The sequence below is a fragment of the Centropristis striata genome, chromosome 17, assembly GCF_030273125.1.
Source record: "Centropristis striata isolate RG_2023a ecotype Rhode Island chromosome 17, C.striata_1.0, whole genome shotgun sequence".
NCBI classification, from domain to species: domain Eukaryota; kingdom Metazoa; phylum Chordata; class Actinopteri; order Perciformes; family Serranidae; genus Centropristis; species Centropristis striata.
This window is the reverse complement of record NC_081533.1, coordinates 16,222,931-16,248,518: the sequence shown is the minus strand read 5'-3', so window position 1 is coordinate 16,248,518 and position 25,588 is coordinate 16,222,931. Positions and strand designations below refer to the sequence as shown.

Genomic DNA, 25,588 nt, shown 5'->3' with positions numbered 1-25,588 from the left:
TTATACTAAATATATTTTTATATTTTTCATACAGTTTTACTTGGTATATCATCATCAAACTGAAACTGGCCTCATGGAGTTTTCAGCCAGAACTTTAGAGGTAAATTTACAGTAGGGCTCCACGCTGCTTTGTTTTCTAGTCTGGATGTTTTTTGGAGACTCCAGAGGGTTAAAAAAAAAAAAAAGGTTTTTAATCAGGGACGAAAGTTCGTAATCATTTGTGTTGGTTGAAAGAAAATTATCAGCCATATCCCCTTTATCAAACAAGAGGAATTTATGTAAAGATTAAGCTTGTTTTATCAGATTAGCACAGCTGACCTCTCTTGCTGGGTTACTTAAATAAATGGAGGTTTAGTGTCTCTAAAAGCACGTGGTGAAGTGTGTCCCAATGCCGTTCTATATGTTAATTCTAAGCAGGTTTTGTCATATGTTGTTTGTCACAGCTCTATGTCATGCTATTGGAGTGACAGCATCCAATTTCCATTACATGTAGTTCCTAAATCCCTTTTCCCAGTGGACAAAAAACCCACTAACTAACACCTACCATCGTCTGGATTTTGTCTTTACTGGAAAAGGTTACAATCCTGGAATAAATAACTGGAAAAACAGATATTAGTGCACTTAATTGCTCACAAACTCCTGGTGTTAAGATGTTAAAATTTAGTGGTTGGAGAGAATCTTACCCTGGATTCTTACTGGTTATTGTGGCGATTAATATACTTAACCCTTTATCAGGCAAAGAACTATATTTGGTAACTTCAGGTAATATTTTGAGAAAAAAGTTGCAAATTTACTAGATTAAAGTGTCAAATCTACAAGAAAAAAAGTCGCTGATTTAAGAGATTTAAAGTGACAAATCTGTGCGAAAAAAGTTGAAAAAAGTGGGAAAAAAAGCAACTTTTTCCTCCCAGATTCACCACTTTAAATCTCATAAATCTACGCATTTTTTTTCTCGTGGATTTGCCACTCTGTTTTTTTTACACATTCTGGCAGTATGTAATATCCTCCAATATTCTCTAGGGTTGAAATTTGGAATTTGCAAGTATTTCAATGAGTGCTCTATTAAGGGTTAAAGTGTTGATTCTGGGAGAAAAAAGTAGCTTTTTCCCCCACTTTTTTTCTCGTAAATCTGCGACTTTTTTCACACAGATTTGCCACTTTAAATCTCTTAAATCTGTGACTTTTTTTTCTTGTAGATTTGCCACTTTAATCTAGTAAATTTGCAAGTTTTTTCTCAAAATATTACCTGAAGTTACCAAATATAGTTCTTTGCCTGATAAAGGCTGACTTGATCGCTGTTTTCTTTATTTGCATTACAACAAAAAAGCAAAGGAAACAAATCAGGTGAGCCACGAAATGCGGACTAAAGTTTTTGAAAACTTGCTGAGTTGTTGTTCCGTCATCGAAACACGTGAATTTTTCCAGTCAGGAACTAATTTTACTGATTATTGCAACACCACATTATTGCAGCAGAAACTCCCTATCTTGCATGCTAACAAAAATGAAAGATAACCAGCCACTTTATTTGGATCTGCTCCAAAATGTAATGGGTTTGTGGGTTTTGATTTAGGAGAATTGTCTGTTTAATAGGGAATCCAAATCAGTTAAAGTGAGCAATATGTGGATTGCCACGTTGAATGTGACAAGAGAAAAAAAACAGAAAGGCTTACTCATTTACTGGCGACAGGAAAGAGTCTATGACCTAATTTTAGTGGGTTTTCCTTGACCCACGCTTTACCCTTTTACTAAGTTTCGTTAAAATTGAACCAGTAGTTTCTCCGTAATCCTGCTGACAAACACACAAGCAAACTGAGCTGAAAACAAGACTCAATGGGGTCCAATTATAATTGAGTGTAGCGAACAGTTTCTCCTTTGTGCTTTTTATACTTTTGTGTGGAATAGGACATCTGCTCCGCAACAATGACTTCAGCATCTTCAAAAAAACACAAAAAAAATTGTTTTTCCAACACGGAGTCTCCTCTGAAGTCCATTTTCTGCATCTGTTGTTAAGTTGTTTTGCTGTGAGAGATTACTTCTCGCCGCACTGACAGATGGAGATGATTGACACCTCAATATATCACAGCACTCCCTCGCTGCTGGATGCTTTTAAATCAAGAAATCCCTATTTTCCTGTTGGCATTTTCTTGACCCCTCAATACCACAACAGTCAGCAATGATTGAGGTCAGCGAGGGGCTTACAGCGCTCAATGCTCGAGGATTAGTGAGGAAACATCGAACAGAAGATGTACTGCACGGTGTCAATGTACCATGAAGAGACTTTCCGTCTCTTTTCTACCTTTGTAGTATCTCTTTCTTCCCTCCCGTTTCCTCTTCAGACCACTTAGATGTGATGCATCTGCTGGCAACCAAATTGAAGTACCAACAGTTTCCTCTTTTGTGACAAATTTGAAATGCACAATTTGCTTCTGTCAGTCTGTTTTGGCTGTATATTTACAGTCATGTGTTGTAATGTCGGAGGAGTCTTTTGGGATAGTCAAGGTCTTCTGTGCATCTTTCAAAAATGTGCTGAATTGAATCAGGTTTATTAAGCCTCTGAACCCCATCATCAAAAGGTATTTTTCTTTAAAGGTTACCATAAATACACAGTTTATCGTAAGAAGAAACTGCAAAAACAAGCATTATTTTCAAAATGTAAACTTTCCGACGGTCCTTGAACAGAGCAAAAGTTATAAACATTTCCATTAGAAAAAGTAACCAAAACGAAGCTTAAAAATTGTGTCTGAATTAAAACGTCGCCAAAAAAAACAGCTGTTTGGAATAATTACATCTTGTTTAAAACATTAAATTCTGCTCCACGGCGACACTGTGAAGCCATGATTGATTCTGCTGAGACGAACGGTCACGTGATAAATACTCAACGAAAATTTGTTTACACAGAGCTGAGGGGAGAGGACAGGAGAGGTTCTGAGTAGAGGTTGTAAAAAGGCAAATAGTTCAATATGTATAGCACATAGAGACCAATTTTTTCCAATATTTATGCCACTTCTGCACTTTAAAAGTGTTGTGTATGTTGTGTCTTTTCAAAAAAAGGTATTTATCGGACAAATTCAACTTGCCTTTTTCCTTTTTTCATGATTTATGTCATTGTAACTGTGTTATTCAGCAGTGAAATTCAAGGCCACACTGAGTTAAATTTTATAAAAGAGCAAAAAACACCTTGAAGTGGCTCCAGGTTCAGAGGGTTTCATCAAGGTAAAACTCCAGACCTGAATGCTTTTGCTTTGACTTTCAAAGTCTCATACCACACCAAGTCCAGGTCAAGTCTCTGTTCTAAATTTGTATGATTTATTTCTGTCTCCAGTGTTTGTTATCAGTGGCTGAATTAACTGCAGTGACAGTTGGCAGGCCCTGTGCACCCACGCCGTGTCTCAGTGGACTCAGCTCGGGAAATAATCTTAATTTCCTTCACTTTTGTGCTAATTTATTCACACCTACTCCTCACGACCCAAACAGTTTTAAGGGGATGAAATCAGTGAGGTGGATAGTGGCTTTCATTTAGATTCACCTGGCTGTTCGACAATGAGGATAAACAGCAGATGGATGTAATTATTTATTCTTTTAAAACTCATAATCACTCCCTCCAATCTAAGGCGCTTAATCACACCCTGCAGACACAGTGATTAGCTTGAGAGCATCTGTCAACAAACCTTTGTAATAAAACCTCCTTAAAGCAAAAAATAGTTAACTTCTGAAGGAATAAACAACTCACAGTTTCTCCTACGTATAAAAAGATATTTTTAAAAAGTAAGTAACGGGCGTAGGGAGAGGTAGAATGATTCCTTGACCACGTTAGCCAACGATGGCTAGCAAGTTTTGTTGGCTTGTTTTTTGAACAATGGCTGAAAGATATATGATCTTTTCAGAATTTGTACGGTCACTCTTTGAAACAGCTGGTGCAACTTGAAAAAGTAAAACGTAATCAGACACATCTATTCCTAAGCAATAAAACACACTGTTGTTTAATTCAGTACTCTAATTTTTTTTGCTGCTACAGCCTCACTGTGTTTGCTATTAGCTTATGTTAGCTAACATTAGCTAACTTTACTTCCTACTGTGTAGCTGAGATAATTACACTTTGATTTAGCATTTGGCATTTTTTATAAGAACTGCATGTGTGTCCACTGTACAAAACTGTACAAAATGTGAGTTGGATGTAAGGCATGAGATACATTTTTTGGCAGAAAATTATCAAATTATGATTTTTTTAATTTAAAGAACTTCTTAAGCCCCGGGCGTTCCAAAGTCCTGCCCCTGAGACATCTACATTTTTTGCCTTTTTGTTTGTTTCACAGACTGGAGCAGGTAAAAATGTAACACTATAGAGAAGATTCTGGTATCATATGAAACTAGAAGATGTGATATCATGATATTGTGTCAGGAAGGTTTTTGAAACCAAGTCACAGCATGAATATTTCTGGATATATAAGTTGTTACCAAGGTCCTAGAGTATCGATGATATATTATGGATGGTATCTGGACTATTTTTATACGTTCTCCAATTTTTTTTAAATGGCCTAATTCAACACCAAATGAGTGTACCAACCAAAAAAAATGGCTGCAACAACTTATGGGACATAGTTGAGCATGGAAATGGACCAAAGTGAAAGTTCTCGTCTGGTGTTTAAGCTACCAAGGGTACTCCTGGAAAATGATTGAGGGGGTTCTAAACTTGCAAAACCCTCTCCAGCCTGATTAATATTTAATTTGCATCCCAAACTTTATTTTAAAAACTTGACTTGGACCCTCCCGAGCATTATTAATATTTTTATTCTGATCCTCACCTTGACTTAAAAAGAAACTGCAGCCTTCCTACTAAAAAAACACATAACCACCCCCATTTTCTGGCCTCCCCTCCCCCTGTAAGAATTTATGTACGGCCCCTAACATGCAAACTTCCCTGCAACTTTAAACAAATATTTGCAGCAACTATCTCCCCTCGAGATCACATTTACTCTGTTGACCATGTTTAATAAGTGTAAGGGAATGCATCTTGGTGTTATCAGTACAGGGAAGAACAAGCATTAGATACATATCACTGAACAGACTTATAGTCTGTAGATTAAACCCGAACAACAAAGTAAAGTACATTTAAAGTTGTTTAACTTCCAGTACTGTCACATCAAGTTGAGTGACATCTCCTGAAACCAGATAGAGTTTTTCCATTCTTCTTTTTTCTTCTGCAGTCCTTCACAACCGGCTGCTTTTAGATTGTAAGCAATCCCCTGTTTTCCCGTTGGTGATTCCTTGACCCCTCTAAAGGTTCTGCACCGCTACATGCTGCTGTGATTGAGGTCTGAGAAGGCTTACGGCGATCAATGCTGAAGGATTAGCAACAAAACATCCAACAGAAGATCCTTGCAGCCTTTCTCTCTGGTGTAATAACACACTGTTTGACTTAGAGGTTGTTTCAATCCATTCGGACATGTAGGTCCAGTATGACCGCTTACATAACAGGACATTATATAACTTTTACATTTTAAACACTACATCGTCTCTGGTTTTGTGCCCTGGTCACTGTTGATTGTTTGAATTTCAGTTTTTAAAAAGCATTTGCAATAACTTAATTTTCATACATCGCATTAACATCTGATTTGTACATTTAAAAGCTTGATGTAGTTTCTCAGGCTGAAATAACATTTTCTAGAAGAAGTAGGGAAGAAAGGTGACAAAGGGAAATAAACAGGGAAGGAGAGACGGAAGGAAATGAGGAGGGATGAGGGACGTAAGCAGAAAAGAAGGAAAGGAAACAAGGATGGACACAGGCAGGGAGAGAAGGTGAGATGGAGTGAGACAAGGAAACAAGGAGTGGAGGAGAAAACAACAAGTAAGGGAAGGAAATAACGAGAAAGAAGGAAACAAGGAAGGAGAGTAGAGAACAGGTAGTTAGGGAAGGAATCAGAGAGTGAGGGGAGGAAACAAGGAGGCAGTTAAGGTGAGGAGGAGGGAAACAAGGAAACAGGCAGGGAGAGAAGGAAACAAGGATGAACGGAAACAAACAAGAAGTGAGGGAAGGAATCAAAGACTGAGGTGAGGAAACAAGTCGGGAGTGAAAGGAACAACGAAGGAGACAAGTACTTAAGGAAGGAAACAGAGTAAGGGGAGGCAACAAGGAGGAAATGAAGGGAACAAGAAGAGAGACAAGGGAACAAGGAGGCAGAGAAGGAAACAAAGAGGAAAAGAAAGGAAACAAGGAATAAGTGAAGGGTACAAGGAGTTATGGGAGGAAACAAGGAGGGAGTGCATGAAACACAGAGGGATAAAAGCAAACAATGGAAACAAGGAGGAACAGAAGCAAAAAAAGGACTTAGGGAAGGAAACCAAGTGTGAGAGAAGGAAACAACGGATGAGTCAACGGAACAAGAAGTTAGGGAAGGAATCAGGGAGTGAAGGGAGGAAACCAGGAGGGGGTTAAGAGGAGAAGGAGGGAAGGATGGAAACAAGGAAACAGAGAGAGAGAAGAACACAAGGTGTTAGAGAAGGAAACAAGGAGGAATGGAAACAAACAAGAAGTTAGGGAAGGAATCAAAGAGTGAGGTGAAGGAATAAAGTAGGAGACAAGGAGTTAGGGAAGGAAACAAGGAGGTAGTGCAGGAAACACAGAGGGAGAGAAGCAAACAAGGACTTAGGTAAGGAAACAGAAGGAGGAACAGAAGAAAAAAAAGTTTTTAGGGAAGGAAACCAGGTGTGAGAGATGGAAACAAGGAGGACACAAGGAAACAAGGAATGAGTGAAGGGAACAAGAAGTTAGGGAAGGAAACCAGGAGGGGGTTAAGAGGAGAAGGAGGGAAGGGTGGAAACAAGGAAACAGATAGGGAGAGAAGGACACAAGGTGTTAGAGACGGAAACAAACAAGAAGTTAGGGAAGGAATCAAAGAGTGAGGTGAAGGGAACAAGGAGTTAGGGAAGGAAACAAGGAGGGAGTGAAGGGAACAAGAGGTCGTCTCAGTCAGAGAAACCATTGATGTCCATCCATCTGATTTAAAAGGTGTCAAACATTTTTGAGGCACCTTTTTAATGCTTTAATAACTAAATCTATGACTGTTTTATGGTCTTGGGTCGCCTAAATAAAAGTCCATTTTACTTTCATAAAATACTGATGTAACTGAAGCATGGAAAGCCTTTTTTTTTCTCCCCCTGAAGCATATATAACTGAAGCCTCCTCACGCTACATTTGCTGGTGTCGACTCTCGGGTTCACAGAGCTGTGCGGTGCTCAAGAGGGAGATTTTTTTTCCCGTAGCGGCTCACACCCTGATGATTTTGCAGATATCGCTACAATAATCTTCCTCCAGCAGCAGCGGCTCTCTATCCGAGCGACGCTGCGATCCACCGCAGAGCGAGTGTGTCTGCTTACCACTTTACTGTGTCAGCTGTGGATTTACAGAGTGGGCGAGCAGCTTTGGCTTCAGCAGATAACTGTTGTCACCTGAGGGGAAGAAATCTGCTGCATTTTACACTTTAAACAGCACAGTGTGAAGCATGTGTGGCTGCCAAAAGGTACATTTTAAATGATGTCAGTACAAATCAAGCAGGATATCTTATGAAATATTCTATTTCATTTTGTGAAACAGAACTACTTTAATGCACAGAAATGACTTGGTTAAGTTTAGAATGGAGATCAGGGTTACAGTTAAAACATCACAATCATAACTGTGTGATGTAGTTTCATATGAAAGTCAACCTACTTAAAAAAACAATAATAACTGAAGAAAACAAGGAGGGACAGAAGCTAATAAAAGGAAATAAGGAGGGACAGAAGGACACAATGAGGAAGAGAAGGAAACAAGGAGGTAGACAAGGAAAAAATGGGGAATTGAGGGAAATGAGGAAGGAGACAAGGAAACAAGGAGGGAGAGAAGGAAACAAGGAATAAGAGAAGAAAATAATGAGGAAGGGAAGGAAACAAGGTGTGAGACAAGGAAACAAAGAAACCAGGAGGAAGAGAAGGAAACAAGGAAAGGGACAAGGAAACAAGGAGGAAGAGAAGGAAACAAGGAGAAAGAGAAAGAAACAAGGAGAGAGCAAAGGAAACAAGGAGAAAGAGAAAGAAACAAGGAGAGAGCAAAGGAAACAAGGAAGTAGAGAAGGAAACAAGGAAGAAGAGAAGGAAACAATGAGGAAGGAAAGGAAACAAGACGAGAGACAAGGAAACAATGATGAATTGAGGGAAACAAGGAAGAAGAGAAGGAAACAATGAGGAAGAGAAGGACACAAGGAAGAAGAGAAGGACACAAGGAAGAAAAGAGGAAACAATGAGGAAGAGAAGGACACAAGGAAGAAGAGAAGGAAACAAGGAGGGAGACAAGGAAACAATAAGAAGAGAAGGAAACAAGGAAGAAGATAAGGAAACAAGGAAGAAGAGAAGGAAACAATGAGGGAGAGAAGGAAACAAGGAAGAAGAGAAGGAAACAATGAGGGAGAGAAGGAAACAAGGAAGAAGAGAAGGAAACAAGGAGGAAGAGAAGGAAACAAGGAGGGAGAGAAGGAAACAATGAGGAAGAGAAGGAAACAAGGAGAAGTAAATAATCAAGTTGTGTCAATGAGAGGAACGTTGCTCCGTCTCTGTTTGAGACGGTATGAATGAATGAATCATGACTGGCCTTCGCTCTCATCAGAACGATTTGCTCATCTCAGGTTATTTAGACGTCCACAGAGGTAAAATGTTTACAATCTATGCAAACAGATTCTTCCTCCTGGCAGCGTCTGTGCAGTCGATCGCAGCGATCGCATTAAGGGAGCTGCCACTGCTCCAAATTGCATTTTGATGTCGGCCCTGGTCACCAGCTGCGAAAGAGAAAATGATGCACCTTGCACTTAAATGAATTACGGCGAGCCACAGTGCGGCTCAGAGATGTCCGACATGAAACACTCCTGCTGCTGCCAGGAGAAAACCTGGAGACACTTCCTCCTCAGTGTCTGGGACACATCGCAGGTCAGGGAAACACTTTTCAACAGAAAAGATCTTTGATATCAGCAGCTGGACATTAGAAAATCAGCAGAAAAGAAGTAAGGAGGTGGAGAGGACAAGGAGTTAGGGGAGGAAACAAGGAGGAGATAAGGAAACAAAGAAACAAAGAAACAAGGAAGGAAAGAAAAGGGAGACAAGGAAACAACGAGGAAGAGAAGGACACAAGGAAGGAGACAAGGAAACAATGAGGAATTGAGGGAAACAAGTAAGGAGACAAGGAAACAAGAGAGAGAAGAAAATAATGAGGACGAGAAGGAAACAAGGAGGAAGAGGAGGACACAAGGAAGGAGATAAGGAAACAATAAGGAAGAGAAGGAAACAAGGAAGGAGACAAGGAAACAATGAGGGAGGAAAGGAAACAAGGTGGGAGACAAGGAAACAATGGAGAGAAGGAAACACTGAGGAAGAGAAGGTGACAAGGAGGGAGACAAGGAAATTAAGGAGGGAGAGGAAAGAAGCGAGGGGGTGGGAAGGACAAGGAGTTAGGGGAGGAAACATGGAGGAGATAAGGAAACAAAGAAACCAGGAGAAAGAGAAGGAAAAGGAATGAGACAAGGAAACAATGAGGAAGAAAAGGACACAAGGAAGGAGATAAGCAAACAATGAGGAAGAAAAGGACACAAGGAAGGAGATAAGGAAACAATTAGGAAGAGAAGAAAACAAGGAGGGAGAAAAGGAAACAATGAGGAAGAGAAGGACACAAGGAAGGAGATAAGGAAACAAGGAGGGAGAGAAGGAAACAAGGAAGGAGATAAGGAAACAATGAGGAAGGGAAGGAAACAAGGTGGGAGACAAGGAAGCAAAGAAACCAGGAGAAAGAGAAGGAAAAGGGAGGGATAAAAGGAAACAATGAAGAAGAGAAGGACACAAGGAAGGAGATAAGGAAACAAGGAGGGAGAGAAGGAAACAAGGAAGGAGATAAGGAAACAATGAGGAAGGGAAGGAAACAAGGTGGGAGACAAGGAAGCAAAGAAACCAGGAGAAAGAGAAGGAAAAGGGAGGGATAAAAGGAAACAATGAAGAAGAGAAGGACACAAGGAAGGAGATAAGGAAATTAAGGAGGAAGAGAACAACACAATGAGGAAGAGAAGGACACAAGGAAGGGGAAATGAAAGAGGAGGAAACCTGGAGACACTTCCTCCTCAGTGTGTGAAACACATCGTAGGTCAGGGAGACACTTTTCAGCAGAAAAGCTCTTTGAAATCAGCAGCTGCACATTAGAAAACCAGCCTGGCCTCAAAACGTTTTCTCTCACCTCAGTCTTTATTGGTCAGCGTCCTCTAACGGCACCAAAGCAACTATTACAACATCCATTACACACTCAGTTCTGATTCATAACAGGTGGAGCTCATCGTTTACCATCTAATATTTGTAATTCCACGAATGAGTATTGACTCTCATGATGATAAAAGTCTTAATTATGCCCTTTATTTTTTGTGAACTGGTGGATAATTAAGTGTTTTTCGAGTGTGTTTGGGGGTTTCTCATGATGAAATCATTGAGCATTTCCCAGTCATGATTAACACACTGATGCCAGGAATTTAACCATGAAATTAAGTAGAAACAGGTGTTTTCCCCTCACTGATTCAAAATTATTACCTTCATGGAGAAATTAATCTATTTCCAGACGAGAATTTACACCACTTGAAAAATGATCTTTTAGAATATTACCATAAAACAAAAGGAGGTGATGTTTGGAATGGAGATGCAAGGATTAAAGGGTTTGTATTTTTCAAATCTCTTTGTTACTGTGAAGGTATATATGGCAGGAAACTACGACCATGATATATCTTTTTATTATTAGCATTTTGCCCTATTATTAACCTCTGAACCCCATGTTTTCTTTAAAAGATTGCCAAAAACACAGAGGAAATAATAGCTGTAGCCCGAGCACTATTGTTATACTGTGGATTTTTTTCTTCTTCCTCTTCCGGACACAATTTCGTCCCGCTACTAGTCCTACAACTCGATGACAGGACAAATTATATATCAAAACGTGCGGTTTGATTGTGATCATTGTGCTATTACTTTTCTCTACAGAATACGAATTGCCCAAAATTTTGCATTGAACTGAATGAGACGGACGGAAAAAAAAGAGCGAAAAATAACAATAATTGGAGATTTTTAAACGTGTACTTCTCCGGCATAATATCACCTAGAGACTCCATTTAAACTTTAAACAGTAGACACAAGTCTTGTGTATCGGTGTATTAATCCACGTTTCGATAGGTCATATAGTTTTTTATCAATCCCTGTTCAATGACCAAGATCATTTTTGGAGAAATTCTGAGATTATAATGAGTGTGTAATGCACGGAATGTTCATGTCACAGTGTGTGACATCATCGCCAGATTGTAGAGCGAGAGAAGAAATTGTCAAAAAATAAATTTGAAAACTGCGCTCCAGGCCGCAAATTCCACTCTACAGAAATGATTTATACATAGAAACGTAGGAAAATTTGTCTTCTCACTCACAATCCTCTGGTAAAGCTGTCAGAGTTATAGTTTGGGCGTAGGACGCACAGATGCACCAATTGTAAGTTGCCACCAATTCAACACGCACCAACAGCCTCATTGGCTCCCATATTAAAAACACAGGAAAATTTCTGTAGAAAAGATTATTTAACAGTTTTTCAGATCGCTCTTACAAAGCTATTTCTTCATTTTTCTTCACAAAAAACATTCTGTTCAGGAAGAACTCTCAAGACGCTCAAAGTGAAGTCGGATCAATGATAGGTATTATGGTTTTGCCAAAAATGCTTTCTGTTCGAGGCCAGAAATTCCAGTCTGTCCACCTCTGGCTGCTGTCACTGTGTTGGAACATTGGACAGCTGCAGTTAATTCTGTTGATTGCTCTGATTGCCTTTGATCCTTTGATGTTATTACAGTTACACGCACACATACACACACACACACACACACGTCATTTTATGTAATTACAGTTACAGATAGATGCACTTACGCGCACACTCCTCCAGATACACATGCTTCACACACACACACAGACACACACACACACACACACGTCATTTTATGTAATTACAGTTACAGATAGATGCACTTACGCGCACACTCCTCCAGATACACATGCTTCACACACACACACAGACACACACACACACACACAGGTAACTTTATGTGATTTAAGTTACACACACATACGCGCGTAAGCGCGCACACTCCTCCAGATATACATAGTTAGTTTAGTTACACACACACACACACACACACACAAATGCGCGCGTAAGCACGCACACTCCTCCAGATAAACGTTTCACATACACACACACACACACACATTTTGAGGTTACAGGGCATAGGTTGCTGTATAAGTAAATACTTGTAAAGGAATGCTTGTTGTAGGTGTGCTCCTTGTATATTATATAGTATCATAACATTACTAGTATTAATTGTTTGAAATCTCTGAAGAATCTCATCATAGTGTAGGCCGTAAAAATGCAAACAGTTCAATATGTATAACATGTCGAGACCCATTTCTCTTTCCCAATAGTCATGACACGTGTGGGCACTTGAAATAGTCTTGTACATGTAAATTCCATTTTATTCAAATATTTTTTAAATAAATATCAGAGAAATTCAACTTGCATTAATTCTCTTTTAATGATTTATGTAATTATAACTGTGTTATTCTGCACAAAAGACATTTTTGAGTTGTTCCCACTTCTAGCCATCATTGTGCTGATTCCACAGAGCTGCAGTACGTATATATTACAGTGAAATACAAGGACACAGTGAGTAAAATGTGAAAAGAGGAAAAAACGCCCTACACGGTTTGGGGTTCAGAGGGTTAAGTAATGAGTTTGCACCAGTCAATAATAAAAAATCGAGACACTTATTCCTTTCCCCCATGTCTGTCTCTCTCTCTCCAGGTGTCTCCATGCCTATCCCCGTGATCGGCCTCCACAACGAGGACAAGGTCTTCGTCAACGGCAGCTGCGTCCTCAACGAGGAGCGCTTCATGCTGATCGGCTCCTTCGTGGCCTTCTTCATCCCCCTGGTCATCATGGTGGTCACATACTGCCTCACCATACAGGTGAGCCAGCCGTGCCCGTGTTCGCCTCCCAAACACTTCACTTCACAACCCGCTGCTTCTGTTTCTTCATCCTCCTCGCTCCCTGTGCCCTCCAGGTGCTCCAGAGGCAGGCCACTGTCTTCCTGTACGAGGCAAAGACTTCCTCCCAGCAGCCTTTGCACACACCAGCAATGACAAACACATTGCAGCCTCCGCCCAGCACCTTCTCCCTCCCTCAGATCACACTTGATCCTTCAGACTCACAAGGTAAAGAAAAACTCCACTAATGTTGTTATTTTACCTGAAATAGCTATTTTGATCAAGGAATTTATAGTAAATATGTGAATTTATTCAGTCATAAACCATCATCATGTTTTATTATTAGGGCCCGAGCATTGGAGAAAAAACATATTGAAATAATAGTAATAATAAAATATATATATATATATATATATATATATATATGTAAAAATAATAAAACCAAAAGACATACTATAGCATGTAGATGTTTGTCAAAAATAATTAATAAAAATGCTTGAAATGGCCTGTGTCTATAGTCTGTTGATACATATTAGAGCATAGTATGGCCAGAAATTACAGAAAAATACCATATTATGGGATGTCCAAATTTTTGAAGAAAGAAATACTATAGCATGTCAATTCTTGTCAAAATTGGTCAAATTTTAAAATGCCTAACAATGCTTGAAATTCCCCAATTATAGGCTGTTGATTCATGTTAGAGCATAGTATGACCAGAGATGAAAGAAAAACACCATATTATGGGATTTCCAAAATTTGGGGGGAAAAGGGGCAAAAAAGTAATTAAAAAAAAAAACTATAGCATGCAGATTTTGGTGAAATTGTTCTGTCTATTTTTTTTTTTTTTTTTTAAAGAAATAAATCACCTATTCGGAGGCTTTGTCATTCAAAAACTCACCATATTTGGAATATGCATCAGCCCCCCCTAGAAATTTAAGGAAATTGGGCCCCTCACACAGGAATGTTGTAGAAACAAGAAATTTGGTACATACGTGTATCATGGGAAGACCATAGACTATATGGATATAAATAATGGACGTAGTCACCGTGACGTCACCCATTGGTTTGTGGACTGCCCGTTGGAAGCCTCGAGTTCAGCGTTACACTCTTCGCCATCTTGCGTCGCCATCTTGTTTCCGATACGCGGAGCAGACCATAATTGGACTGTGGCGGAGCGCGAGGGATCTGACAACACTGACTACAGCCTCTCTACACCGGCAACCCGACTGAGAGAAGCCGCTGCTAATTCATGTTAGCATTAATTGGAGCATTAACTGGGATGTTAGTTTTGGCTAGCAAAAAAACAAAAACAAAATGTATCTTTCTTACCTCAGAAAAATGAGCAGCGACTCCTTGGAGTGTCTGTTAGTCCAACCAAACACTGAACAAGACATTTAATGAACAAAACGTTTAAATAAACTGTCATAAAGTGAAAATACAGTGAAAGGGTCAAAGTTATTAGACCAAATCGGTAAACGTCCTCGTTACTATCTATATAATGTTATATATAACTTTATTGACACGTTTCCATGGATACGCATTGCTCTGCTTCTCTCCTGGTGACGGCTCGCCTTGTTAGTGACCTGTCAATCAAAGCTAGAAACGCCCCAAATCATACGATTCTTTATCTTCTATTTTCTTCTAAATGGGGCCATTATTAGAACTATTAACATCAAATTGTCTTGAAGAAGATTTTTTACTAGCCATTGAGACCATAGTGTTGTCCTGAAAATTTTTTCTGAGGTAATAAATCAAGTGAGAAGTTTTCAAATTTAGCACTGAAATTAATGGGCAGATTTCTTTTGCAGCCAAACTTAGCACCCCCTACTGGAATTTTCGGTGAATTGCAGGCTTTATGCACTTCCTGGTGGCCTCCATGCTCAGGCACGGAGATTGCCGCCTGGGGAAGACGCACCAAAAACTCTCAAGAATCCATACCCAAAAACGAACAGGAAGTTGGCCATCGTGGATCGAATATTGCACTTTTCAGCGAATTTCACCATTTCCACGTCGCATACTTCAACCAACTCCTCCTACAGATTTAATCAGATCAACTACAAACTTGGTCAGTATCATCATAAAACCTTTGGGATTAAAAAAAAAGGCTAAATTGAGGTTTTAATTACTCCACAAACCTAAATAATCCCCTAATTTAACCAAGTAGAAGCACAAAACTGCCATTGCTGCTTGTGTTTTCCAAGCATTGCTGCATATTTTCATTTTAATAATAAAAAAGATGCTTCCACCACAGCCCAGCACCAACAGTATGCCTCATGCATGCATCATATCTGATTCACCAGCAGTTTATTATAAAGCTGTGGTGCTGAGCAGACAGCAGCTATCTGTCCCATCAGTTTGGGCAGCACTTCGCTTCTCCAGTAAAGTTCAAATTGCATGATATGGCAGTATTTGCCCATTTTCTACCTTATCCTCTGGCATCTCCAACACAGAAAAGTGTGAATGAAACATTCTCCTCGTGTTTAACCTTTTCATATGTCCTCCTCCATACGAAATGTCAGCAGCCTTGTTAACACAAAATCTGACATGCTTTCAGTGGTTGTTGTCGGGGAGTGAAATCTGCAGTTTTCTCAGTAACTAAGTTGGAATGAGTCATGGTGATAACAGACAAATCCAATCCTTCAGTGTGGTGGCTGACAAACTCCAGCAAAATACACATTATATATATATATAGAAAGTTAGGGCTGGGACTTATGGACCAAAAGTCATATCCCGATATATTTAAGCTGAATATCGATATACGATATATATCCTGATATTTTTTATCACAAAGTGAGAGCAAATATTGTCAAAGTCAAAGCCAAATATGACATGTCACAAGAAATGCATGTAAATACATAATTTTGCTTTATATTTAATTAATAGTGTTTGTTTAGACATTTATAATGACAACAACAAAAATAGCTCATAAGTGTTTAATTTAAGAGCTGATATCTAGACATTTTCCATGGTTTTCTTGATAATGATCTTGGTTATTATCAAGAAAACCATGGAAAATGTCTAGATATCAGCTCTTAAATTAAACTCTTAACCTGCTGCCCCCGCGACCCGGCCCCGGATAAGCGGACAAGAATGGATGGATGGATTGATGGATGGATGGATGGATGGATGGATGGATGAGCTATTTTTGTTGTTATCATTATATTTGTCCAAACTAATGTACCTTTAGTTGTACCAGGCATGAAAATGAACAACAATTTGAAGAAAATAAGGGTGCGCTAACGTTTTTTTCCATAGTTTCCTATATATATATATATATATATATATATTCACTGGCCACTTCAAGTGCTTGTTATTGCAAATATCTAATCAGCCAATCACATGGCAGCAACTCAATGCATTTAGGCATGTAGACACTATTAATTAAATATAAAGCAAAATTATGTATTTACATGCATTTCTTTCCACCAACGTCTTTATTTTGTGCAATCACATTTGTTCAACCTGAGCCCGTTCTGCAGCTAATATAGCTCCTTGACCCCTGTGACCCCTCCCACAGAGTTAAAGCCCCCGCCTCCTCAGAGCAGACGGAGCACCTTGAGCTGTCTGAAAGGAGCCGAGATGCTCAGCGCCTCGTCGCCAGACAGCATCAGCATCATTCCCAGCACCGAGGTGGCGTCTCAGCTCAGCTCGCCAGCCGCGGGGCCGGGGCGGAGCGACACGTCGGGTTGCCACGGGCGGCGGGGGATGATGCAGGCGATAAAAAACGAGAGGCGGGCCTCCAAGGTGAGAACGGAGAGGAGCGGAGCTGAGTGTCTGTGAGGTGATTCAAGGTGTTTCAGGGCTCACAGTAATGTGATTTAACAGCAGGGAGATAAACAGATAAACACATTCAGAGGTACAGGTGGGTATTGAACCGCAATACTTGAATACTGTGGGTTCCTTCACTTCAAATTAACCAAAGTTGCCTTTTAACTCTATGGACTCCATTTTTGAATCCTTTTCATGTCTTTTCGTGTCTTTTATGTGTCTTTTTGTGGTCATTTTGTGTCTGTTGTTGTTTGTTTTTTAAGTTATTTTGTGTCTTTTTTGGTCATTTTGTGTCATTTTGTGTCTTTTTTGGTCATTTTGTGTCTATTATTAAGTCATTTTCTGTCTTTTTTTGTCATTTTGTGTCTCTTTAGTCTTTTTGTGTCTTTCATTAAGTCATTTTGTGTCTTTTTGTGTCTTTTTAGTAATTTTGTGTCTTATTAAGTCATTTTGTGTCTTTTTTTAGTCTTTTTCTGTCTTTTTTTGTCATTTATAGTCATTTTGTGTCTTTTTGTGTCAAAAAGTAGCCAAATAGAATTGTTGACATGTAGATATTCTGTGATCTTCTTTTTCCCTCGTGTTCATATTGAGGGACCACTTTTGAATGCCCTTCGTTTGGTGTCATTATCAATGACTTTTGACAACCAAGAGAGACGTGTTCGTCTGAGTAACTTCCAGATGTTTCTGAGTTCTGCATGTTGAGAAGCTCTTATGTTATCAAATCCAGCCAGACACTTTGAGCAAACAGCAAAAACAGCTTGAAGCGTTGCCGGAGTCACAGAGAGCTCAGAGTGTGCTCGTCGGTGGCTTCCATTCAAATTCCTGTTGGATGGCGACCAAAGCGCTCTCACACCTGTATCAATAATTCAAATTGCAGTAGAAGTGGCACACTGACAATGATATTAAAAAACAAAAGACTGTGTGTGATGATTGCATTTCAATTATTTCAAGCATTTTTCTAATCAGAAAAATGTCCATGTTGACACAATTCATTTCTTTAAAACTTCCACTTCCACTGAAGGAAATTAGTTTTTAATGTACGGTTTTCTAATCTCCTCCACTCTTTTGTTATCTTTTCTTGCTTTGTTTTCATTCATTATGTCGTCTTTTCTTTGATTGGCTTTTGTCTTAAATTAAATTTCTTCTAGACCAATTTTACTGTGGGGGCCAAGGAGAAGCCAGTGTTTAATCAGAGGGGCACATTAGCACATTAACAAATGTCAAAGATGATATTCAAGCATTCAAAATTTTTATTTTAGCTTATTTAAACATCTCATTTAAGTATATTTGGAAGATACAAATACATTGATTTAAATAATGAGACTCACCAACAATAACAATGACATTTCTAATTTCTGTGCACAATCACTTTATTTTGAAAGTGCAGTACAGTCAAAATGATCTATATATACACACACACACACACAATATTTTATTGCACGATTAAACTATTATACAATGGACACATTCTGGGTTCCTTTTGTGTACAATGAGATATTGTTTGAATAAAAAAAAGGTTAGAATTGTTCCATTGTTCATCTTTATAAATTGATCATTTTATTATTAATTTTGCACAGGGGCCACAGCAGGGGCCAAAGTGTACATACAATGGTACTAAGTTGATGGTACAGTAAATGAATTACATGACATGAATATACTAAGTGCTGAGATGATGAGAATGTATCTTTTCTATTTTCTATTTATTGAGATGAGATGATGAGAATATATCTTGTTATTTACTATTTATTATGCTATTTATGAGTCACGTGAGTGCATTGAATTTCATTGAATTTCTGTGCAATGACAAATAAATCTAACCTGAATCTGAATCTGAATCAAAGGCTTCTTCACAGGGCCAGTGGCCCCTGTAGGCCCCTGTAGAACCGCCACTGGTTGCTCATTCCTTCTGTTTGTCTCTCTTTCCTCAGGTCCTGGGAATCGTCTTCTTCCTCTTCCTCATCATGTGGTGTCCCTTCTTCATCACCAACGTCACCTTCGTCCTGTGTCGGGGCTCCTGCAACGAGTCCCTGCTCAACGACCTGCTCAACGTCTTTGTGTGGGTGGGCTACATCTCCTCGGGGGTCAACCCTCTGGTCTACACCCTCTTCAATAAGACCTACAGGAGGGCCTTCTCCAGCTACATCAGGTGCCAGTACAAAGTGGGGGCCAACGCTGCCGGGCAGGGCTGCAAAACCCTCCTGGTCCCCCCGCCGTGCCCGTCGCACGCCGTGACCCCCCTTCTGATGGGCGGTCACGGGAAAGGAGGCATGGACCGCAATAGCAACTGTCGAAACGGCGGCAGGGGGGACAACGGGAGGCTCACGGTGGACCCGGAGGACATGACAGATGACGAGACGCAAATCGGAATAGTGTCTCAGAGCCTCTCCGTCGGCATGCTTTCGGAAACGGAGGTGGAGCAGGAGCTGTCACTCATCAGCTATAGCCCCGCCTCCAGAGAACACACCAGCAGCGTGTGATTGTGTGCTTTTTCTCTGTCGTTTTATCTTGTCTTCATTTTTTCAAAACCTGCAGACGCTGGGCCGTTTCGACGAGCTGGCGCTGGAAGAAAACAGATCGGCTGCATCGGCGGTGGGTGCTTTTATTGTGAAAGGAGCCTTACCCCTCTACTCTGAAGTGCAATACTTACAGCAATGTGTGAGAAAAATGAGAGTTTTGGAATGGAAGCCAGCGTTTGAATTTTTGGGTGTCACAATGTTGGTTTTCATACCAGAAATGGAGAATAAAAGTGTTCTTAGCAGCTCAGATGAAGACAAAGTGGAGAGAGATGCTCATTATTAACCTGGTATGAAGTCAAGCGGCCCTCGACGGAGTCCCACTGATGCAGGTTACGGAGTCAAGCACCGACCGCTGAGGCCAAACGGGGTCAAACCAAGACTTCAAGCCTTCACGCAGAGTCCAAATGCAGTCCGAGCTCTGGTCCATGTGGAATCCCACCACACCAAGCGAAACTAAACCAAATCTATTTTTTGTGCCGGTCATAAAATACATCTGAATGAACCTTTCCAGCATGTATAATCAAACTATCCAGCCGAGAGAAATGGGATTTTTTTTCTCTAAAGGAAACTTTCTCAAGGCTGCAGTGAAAGTTTGTCTGAGAGGAACAAAGATGAAGGAATGTATAAGGACCACAGGTGGACTCACAGTGCCACCTGGTGGTCGCACACAGAGACACAGAGAGGTCCAACAAGGGGCCAAAAGAGCTAAAAACAAAAATGGCGCAGGCCTTTGGTCCAATACAACTGTCAGGCTCTTGCTTCTGATGACCGGAGAAAATTAAAAACCCAACTTCTAAAAGTTTTTACACACAACAATTTAAAAAGAAAAGAAAAGGGAGCAATCTAAAAGTAAAAGTGACTATTTTAACCCTCTGGGGTCTGAGCCTATTTTCCCTTTAAATACCACGTAATATTTACTATATACTATATGTTTGGTATTTGGTATTTTCTCAGCACAACTTCAACATGATCTGACTATATTTTTTTTTCACTTTAACCCACTTTATTACCACATTGAGCCCAACAATCATGAAATCTGAAATTAAATTATACTTTTTATGACAATAAAAACCACAAATATGCTCAATGAACTGTTTCAGACCAGAAAAATGTAAAACATAGGTTACAAATATGCAACATATAAAGGTAAAATACAAATATAATTAAACTATACATAAAAACATGTTTATTTATAGGAACAGTGTTATATGATTAGAGCCCTTTTTTCCATTTTTACAGAATGCCACACCTGCCTCGTCCCATCCTACTTTTACACTTGAATAAATATTGTTGTACTGTCAAATTAAAACGATCATATCTTTTACATGACCGAGGAACGTCAAACAAAAAACTGCTCCACGTCACCTTGTTTTTTGTTACGGTGCTTTAAAAAAAGACACGTTAAAAAGGCCGTTTTTGAATACTTTTGATTTTTCATATACCACATAAAAAATGTTCACTATGCCCATATTTGGTATCCAGTTTCTTCACCTACATGATCTGACAGTTATTTTTCTCATTTTAGCCTATTTTATCAACATATTGAGCCCAAAAATCATGAAATCAGAGTTGATACTATTTACTACAAATAAAAACCACAAATATGCTCAATGAACTGTTATGGAACTTACATAGGATACAAATATGAACATATTAAAAGGTAAAAATTTAAATATAATAAAACTATATACAAAAAGTCCCATAAAAACATGTTTTTCTCCTTGTTAGCTGCAACTCTTCAAAACAAACTATGTGCAAAATTACACAGAGAGCTACACCAACGCACCAATATTTCTGTACTATCAAATTAAAACTATCATATCTTTGGTTTTACTTGACCTAGGAATGTCAAACAAAAACTGGGAGAAAGTTTCAAGTCTGTACTTTGGAGTGACTTAGTTTTTTCTGATCATAGACCTCAGAGGGTTAATATAAGGGTACACAAAGATGTAATTCGTAAAAAGAACAAACTCTATATATTTTATCAGCCACAGCTTCAATTAGCCACCATTATTATTGATTCACAAGATAAAACTCACGATTATTTTCCCAAAACAGTGGAATCATGTCCATCAGCAATCACATTAATTAGGGAAATCTCTCTAGGGCTGCGAGTAATGAGTATTTTCATTGTCAATTAACATGTGGATTATTTTTTCAATTAACTGATTAGCTGTTTGGTCTTATATGATGTCCTAAAATGTCTTATTTGTTCCACAACTCAAATATATTCTTTTTACTGTCATAGAAGAGCAAATAAAACAAGAAAATATTCACATTTAAGAAGCTGGAATCAGAATTTAGACTTTTTTTTAGACTGAATTTACCTATATTCCCTTCATCTAAGATACCAATTCAGCATCTTTGAGATTTTTTTTTCAGATCTTTATTAACAATGAAGGAAATACAGTATATAAACAATATAAAAATACAGGCATTCAGTATAAACAAGATATACAAAGAAAAATGTCAGTTACAGTATCTGTAGAATTAAATATATATATATATATATATATATATATATATATATATATATATGAGAGTGTGTTCACATTTTTTATTTGACATCAACTCTAAAGTTTCGATATAAAATTTTAATTCTCTTGTGAAAAGTTAGGGAGGGACTTGGAAAACTTCATCTTGTGGATGTGAAACTTACTCATCAGAAGCATAAGATTTGTTAAAAAGTATAGTGTTTTGTTATTAGATTCAAATTTTGAGATAATATACTTAATATCACAGTATCAGAGTACATATCACAGTTATGACATCACATGTGGGGATAAATCTGCCCTGTTTGAGATTCAGAGCATCGTCTCTGAGGGACACATTCTTGATTAAACAAGACTGTCATTTAGAAAATTACGTTTTTTTTCAAGGTCAGCCCTTAGATCAGTGCTTTTCTCTCCAAAAAACCTCTCAGCCCAAATGTACTAAGATGCTACAGTGAAAGCCAAAGAGGACAGAAAGAAGATTTATGCTTACATTTCAGCAATAAAGGCTCTAGCAGAGCCCCACCCTTACACACGGGCCCCTAATGATGGCTTTTAGGTTGGAAAACTTGCTCCAAGACTTGCAGTTTGGACCCCCAACTCTGTGGTCAAAAACTCTCTGATCTCTGTCTTTACAATCCGTTCAGCCCGAGTCATCGGAGTGTGACTCAAAGACCAAATAGCTTTAGATTTCATCTGTCGCATAAAACGGACAGAAAGTCGATACACTAAGAGACAGACCCCTGACTCCATCAAGATCGGTCAGCAGCCCCTCACAGCTCTGCGCCGCTGATTCTCTCTCCCTCCCTCCTACTTTTTATCGACATCTGACAGGCAACGTGATTCCTCCACACTGCGTCTCCATTAAATATCTGCGATGTACTGCCTTAGAAAAGGATTCAATATTGTGGCAAAAAAAACATTTTTAGCAACAGGAGATATTATAGAAGGTGTAACCTGAAACTGGTGTGCATTTAGTGATTGGCTTTGTAGGTTTAGTTCAATAGAGCTAAATGGTTTGTGTTGTAAAGAACTACATTGAGGAAAGTAACGTTTTAAGAGGTCACTTTAAGGGGCATTTCACTCAGTTTTTCACTTCAGGCTCAGTTTTCTTGCCTTTTGTGTCTCTGGAGGAGTTTCCTTGAGACTAAAGGCCTTTCCATATCAAGAACTATAACTATAGTGACATATAAATATATATTAGGGCCGATATCTGATATGCCGATTTTTTACAACTCATTTAACCGATTACCGATACTGATATTTTTTTTCCCGCACAACTAATACCCACAATCAGGGCAAATTCTGCTAATTTCCCAATTGACATAATAAGTAAACATAACCTGTGTTCACTGGGAACATGTGAAAAGTGCAACTGCTCAGCAATTAAACCCAAATTGAATAAAACTACATGTACCTTACAGACTGCTACTTAAATTCAAATTGAACTTAAAACAGGAGCCAATATGTGACGACTCAATCTGCACTGTGCAAACAAAATCACAAAAAGTACATAAAATATAAGCAGCTCCAGTCCCTAATCAGAACATAAATAAATAGGTGGGCTGAGACTACACTGCACAATTCTATGAGCTACAAACAAGGTGCAACAGAGAGGTGATGTCACCCCATTATTAAATCACTTTATTATATCGGCGTGATGTCGATAATTAATTTTCAAGCCAATATCGGCCAATACAAATTACGTGCCGATCATATCGTGCATCCCTAATAATACTTACACGTTGTTCAGTATGCCAAAAATAATATTTATATATAGTATTTCCGAAAACGTAGCATAAAAATAATGAATTTCATACTGTTTCTGGTGAAATCTTGCAGTATGCAAACACTGGACACATAAATATCCCATAATGCAATGCAGTGGAGACATCAATAAAAAGACACCAGAGAGCGGCCAAGGCAGCTCAGTAATAAGCTAATATAAGCATTTAATTACACATAAGCTGGAGTCTACCTATTAAAAAACTGTTTGGCCTTCTAAAACTGTTGGATTAGTTGTTAACCTTTTATGGTAATTTAAGAATTATTAGGTGAAGAACAGCTCAAGTGGTTCCTCATCCTTGCTCATTATTGCAGGTGCATGGGTCACCTTGGTTATGAGTCTTTAACTGTCAAGGAGGCTCTCAGGAAGTGATGTGGTAATTACAGCTCAGTGTGTCAAAAAAAAGAGTTAATTTGTACAAAAATATCAAACAATAATAGGCATATTGTGTAACTAGTGCATAATATGCAATTTTGTATGCAGCCTAAATTTAAAGCTTGAGGTGCTGAGGTTTAAAGCATTTTAAATGCAGATGGTTCTACTGAGTTGCATTGTGGGAATTGTAGTGTTTTTGAAGATTGAGACTAAAAGTCAGCATATCTCAGCCTCTGCTGCTTCAATTTTAACCAGTCTTTGTTTAATGTGTTTCTTTTTAGTCCCTTAACATTTTGGAAGTGTAATATGAAATTGCTGGAGTGCCCCTTTAAATGCAAAAATACACTGATTGACACTCATTTAGCTGATTTTTCCTTCCAACCATGCTATTATCTTATCAAAGTACAGTGCAAAAAAAGAAATGTTGGGTGAACTCAAAATTTCAAGGCAACAAACTACAATAAAATTTTAAGTTGGACAATTAAACTAAATATTTTAAGTTTTGCTTTTGAGTTTGCTCAACTCTGAATTCTGATTTCTGTCATTTTTGTGTGGACTCCAGCTGGAGGCAGCAGAGCCACAATGAGACTTCGAGTGCAACTCGGAAAGTTGGCTTTCTGCATTTCACAACAACGAACTAAGAGTTAGCAGAACTATTGTCCCTTGTTTTGAACCCCAACTTAAAGATATAAGTAACAACAGCTCACCAACTTGTTTCTGAGTATACAACTGGCTTCCTTTGTTGTGCTAACTTACATTATTGCCCTAAATATCAATAATTTATATTTCCAAGTTTTACCAACTTAAATCACTCTTTCAGGCCAAAAAATACAAGTTTGCTTTTTTGCAGTGTAGATGTCACTTTCCCCAGTGATCAATAATTAATTTTAGTAATACTCCCTTCACCCAGAGGACAGTAAAAAATGACAAACACCTGAATGTAAAACCATTTTCTAACCATAATCCCCCCTCATTAAGGTCAAAGAGCAAAAGTCAAAGCCTGCAGTGGACAAATCAGATCCAAAGCCTGAGGTCTGCGGCCACCTCTGCATACAATTAGAATGAAAAACAAGAACTGGGAGTCACTTCATTCTAATTCTGTGCATCTCTGTATAATTTATCCTCTATTTGTATGCTACAGACTTACTCGGTGGTCATTCGCACCACTTTTCTCTCCACAAGGAGAGGTCTACATGAGCTAATGTTCTCAAGCCGGCACTGAGGTTTGGCCTACAACAATATCGTGCATGTTTGAAGTGATGTTCAAAAGGTCCTCTCTGCCTCTACTCTGGGTTTTTTTCTTCTCTCTTTTAACACTTGGAAGAATTGAAAACAGCGCAGGAAGGAAGGACGGAAAGAAGGAACAAACAAAGAGCAATCAACAAAATGCACATTGCGAACAGCCTGCAATTCCTGCAGGCGTTTCATCTTTATCAGAATGCAAAATAGCAACAATAACAACAAGAGAAAAACGGAGGAAAAGTGGAGATGAGAGGACTCTCTGAACTAAGTTGAATGGGTCGTGTTGGATCCATCCAGGTGCAAACAAGCAAAGAGCTACAGCCAGGCCAGCCAACTCAGTATGTCGCAAT

General features: G+C 38.9%; 1 protein-coding gene across 1 annotated transcript in view; it reads left to right on the top strand.

Moving 5' to 3' along the window:
* Positions 1-19,479, top strand: part of htr2cl1 (5-hydroxytryptamine (serotonin) receptor 2C, G protein-coupled-like 1) — a 41,850-nt gene extending 22,371 nt beyond the window's left edge. Inside the window, exons 3-6 of the mRNA XM_059354902.1 lie at positions 12,878-13,041; positions 13,137-13,287; positions 16,577-16,803; positions 18,756-19,479. Of these exons, the coding sequence (XP_059210885.1) occupies positions 12,878-13,041; positions 13,137-13,287; positions 16,577-16,803; positions 18,756-19,304 (1,091 nt within the window). The 3' untranslated portion in view covers positions 19,305-19,479. The remainder of the gene's footprint in view (positions 1-12,877; positions 13,042-13,136; positions 13,288-16,576; positions 16,804-18,755) is intronic.
* Positions 19,480-25,588: the final 6,109 nt, after the last annotated feature.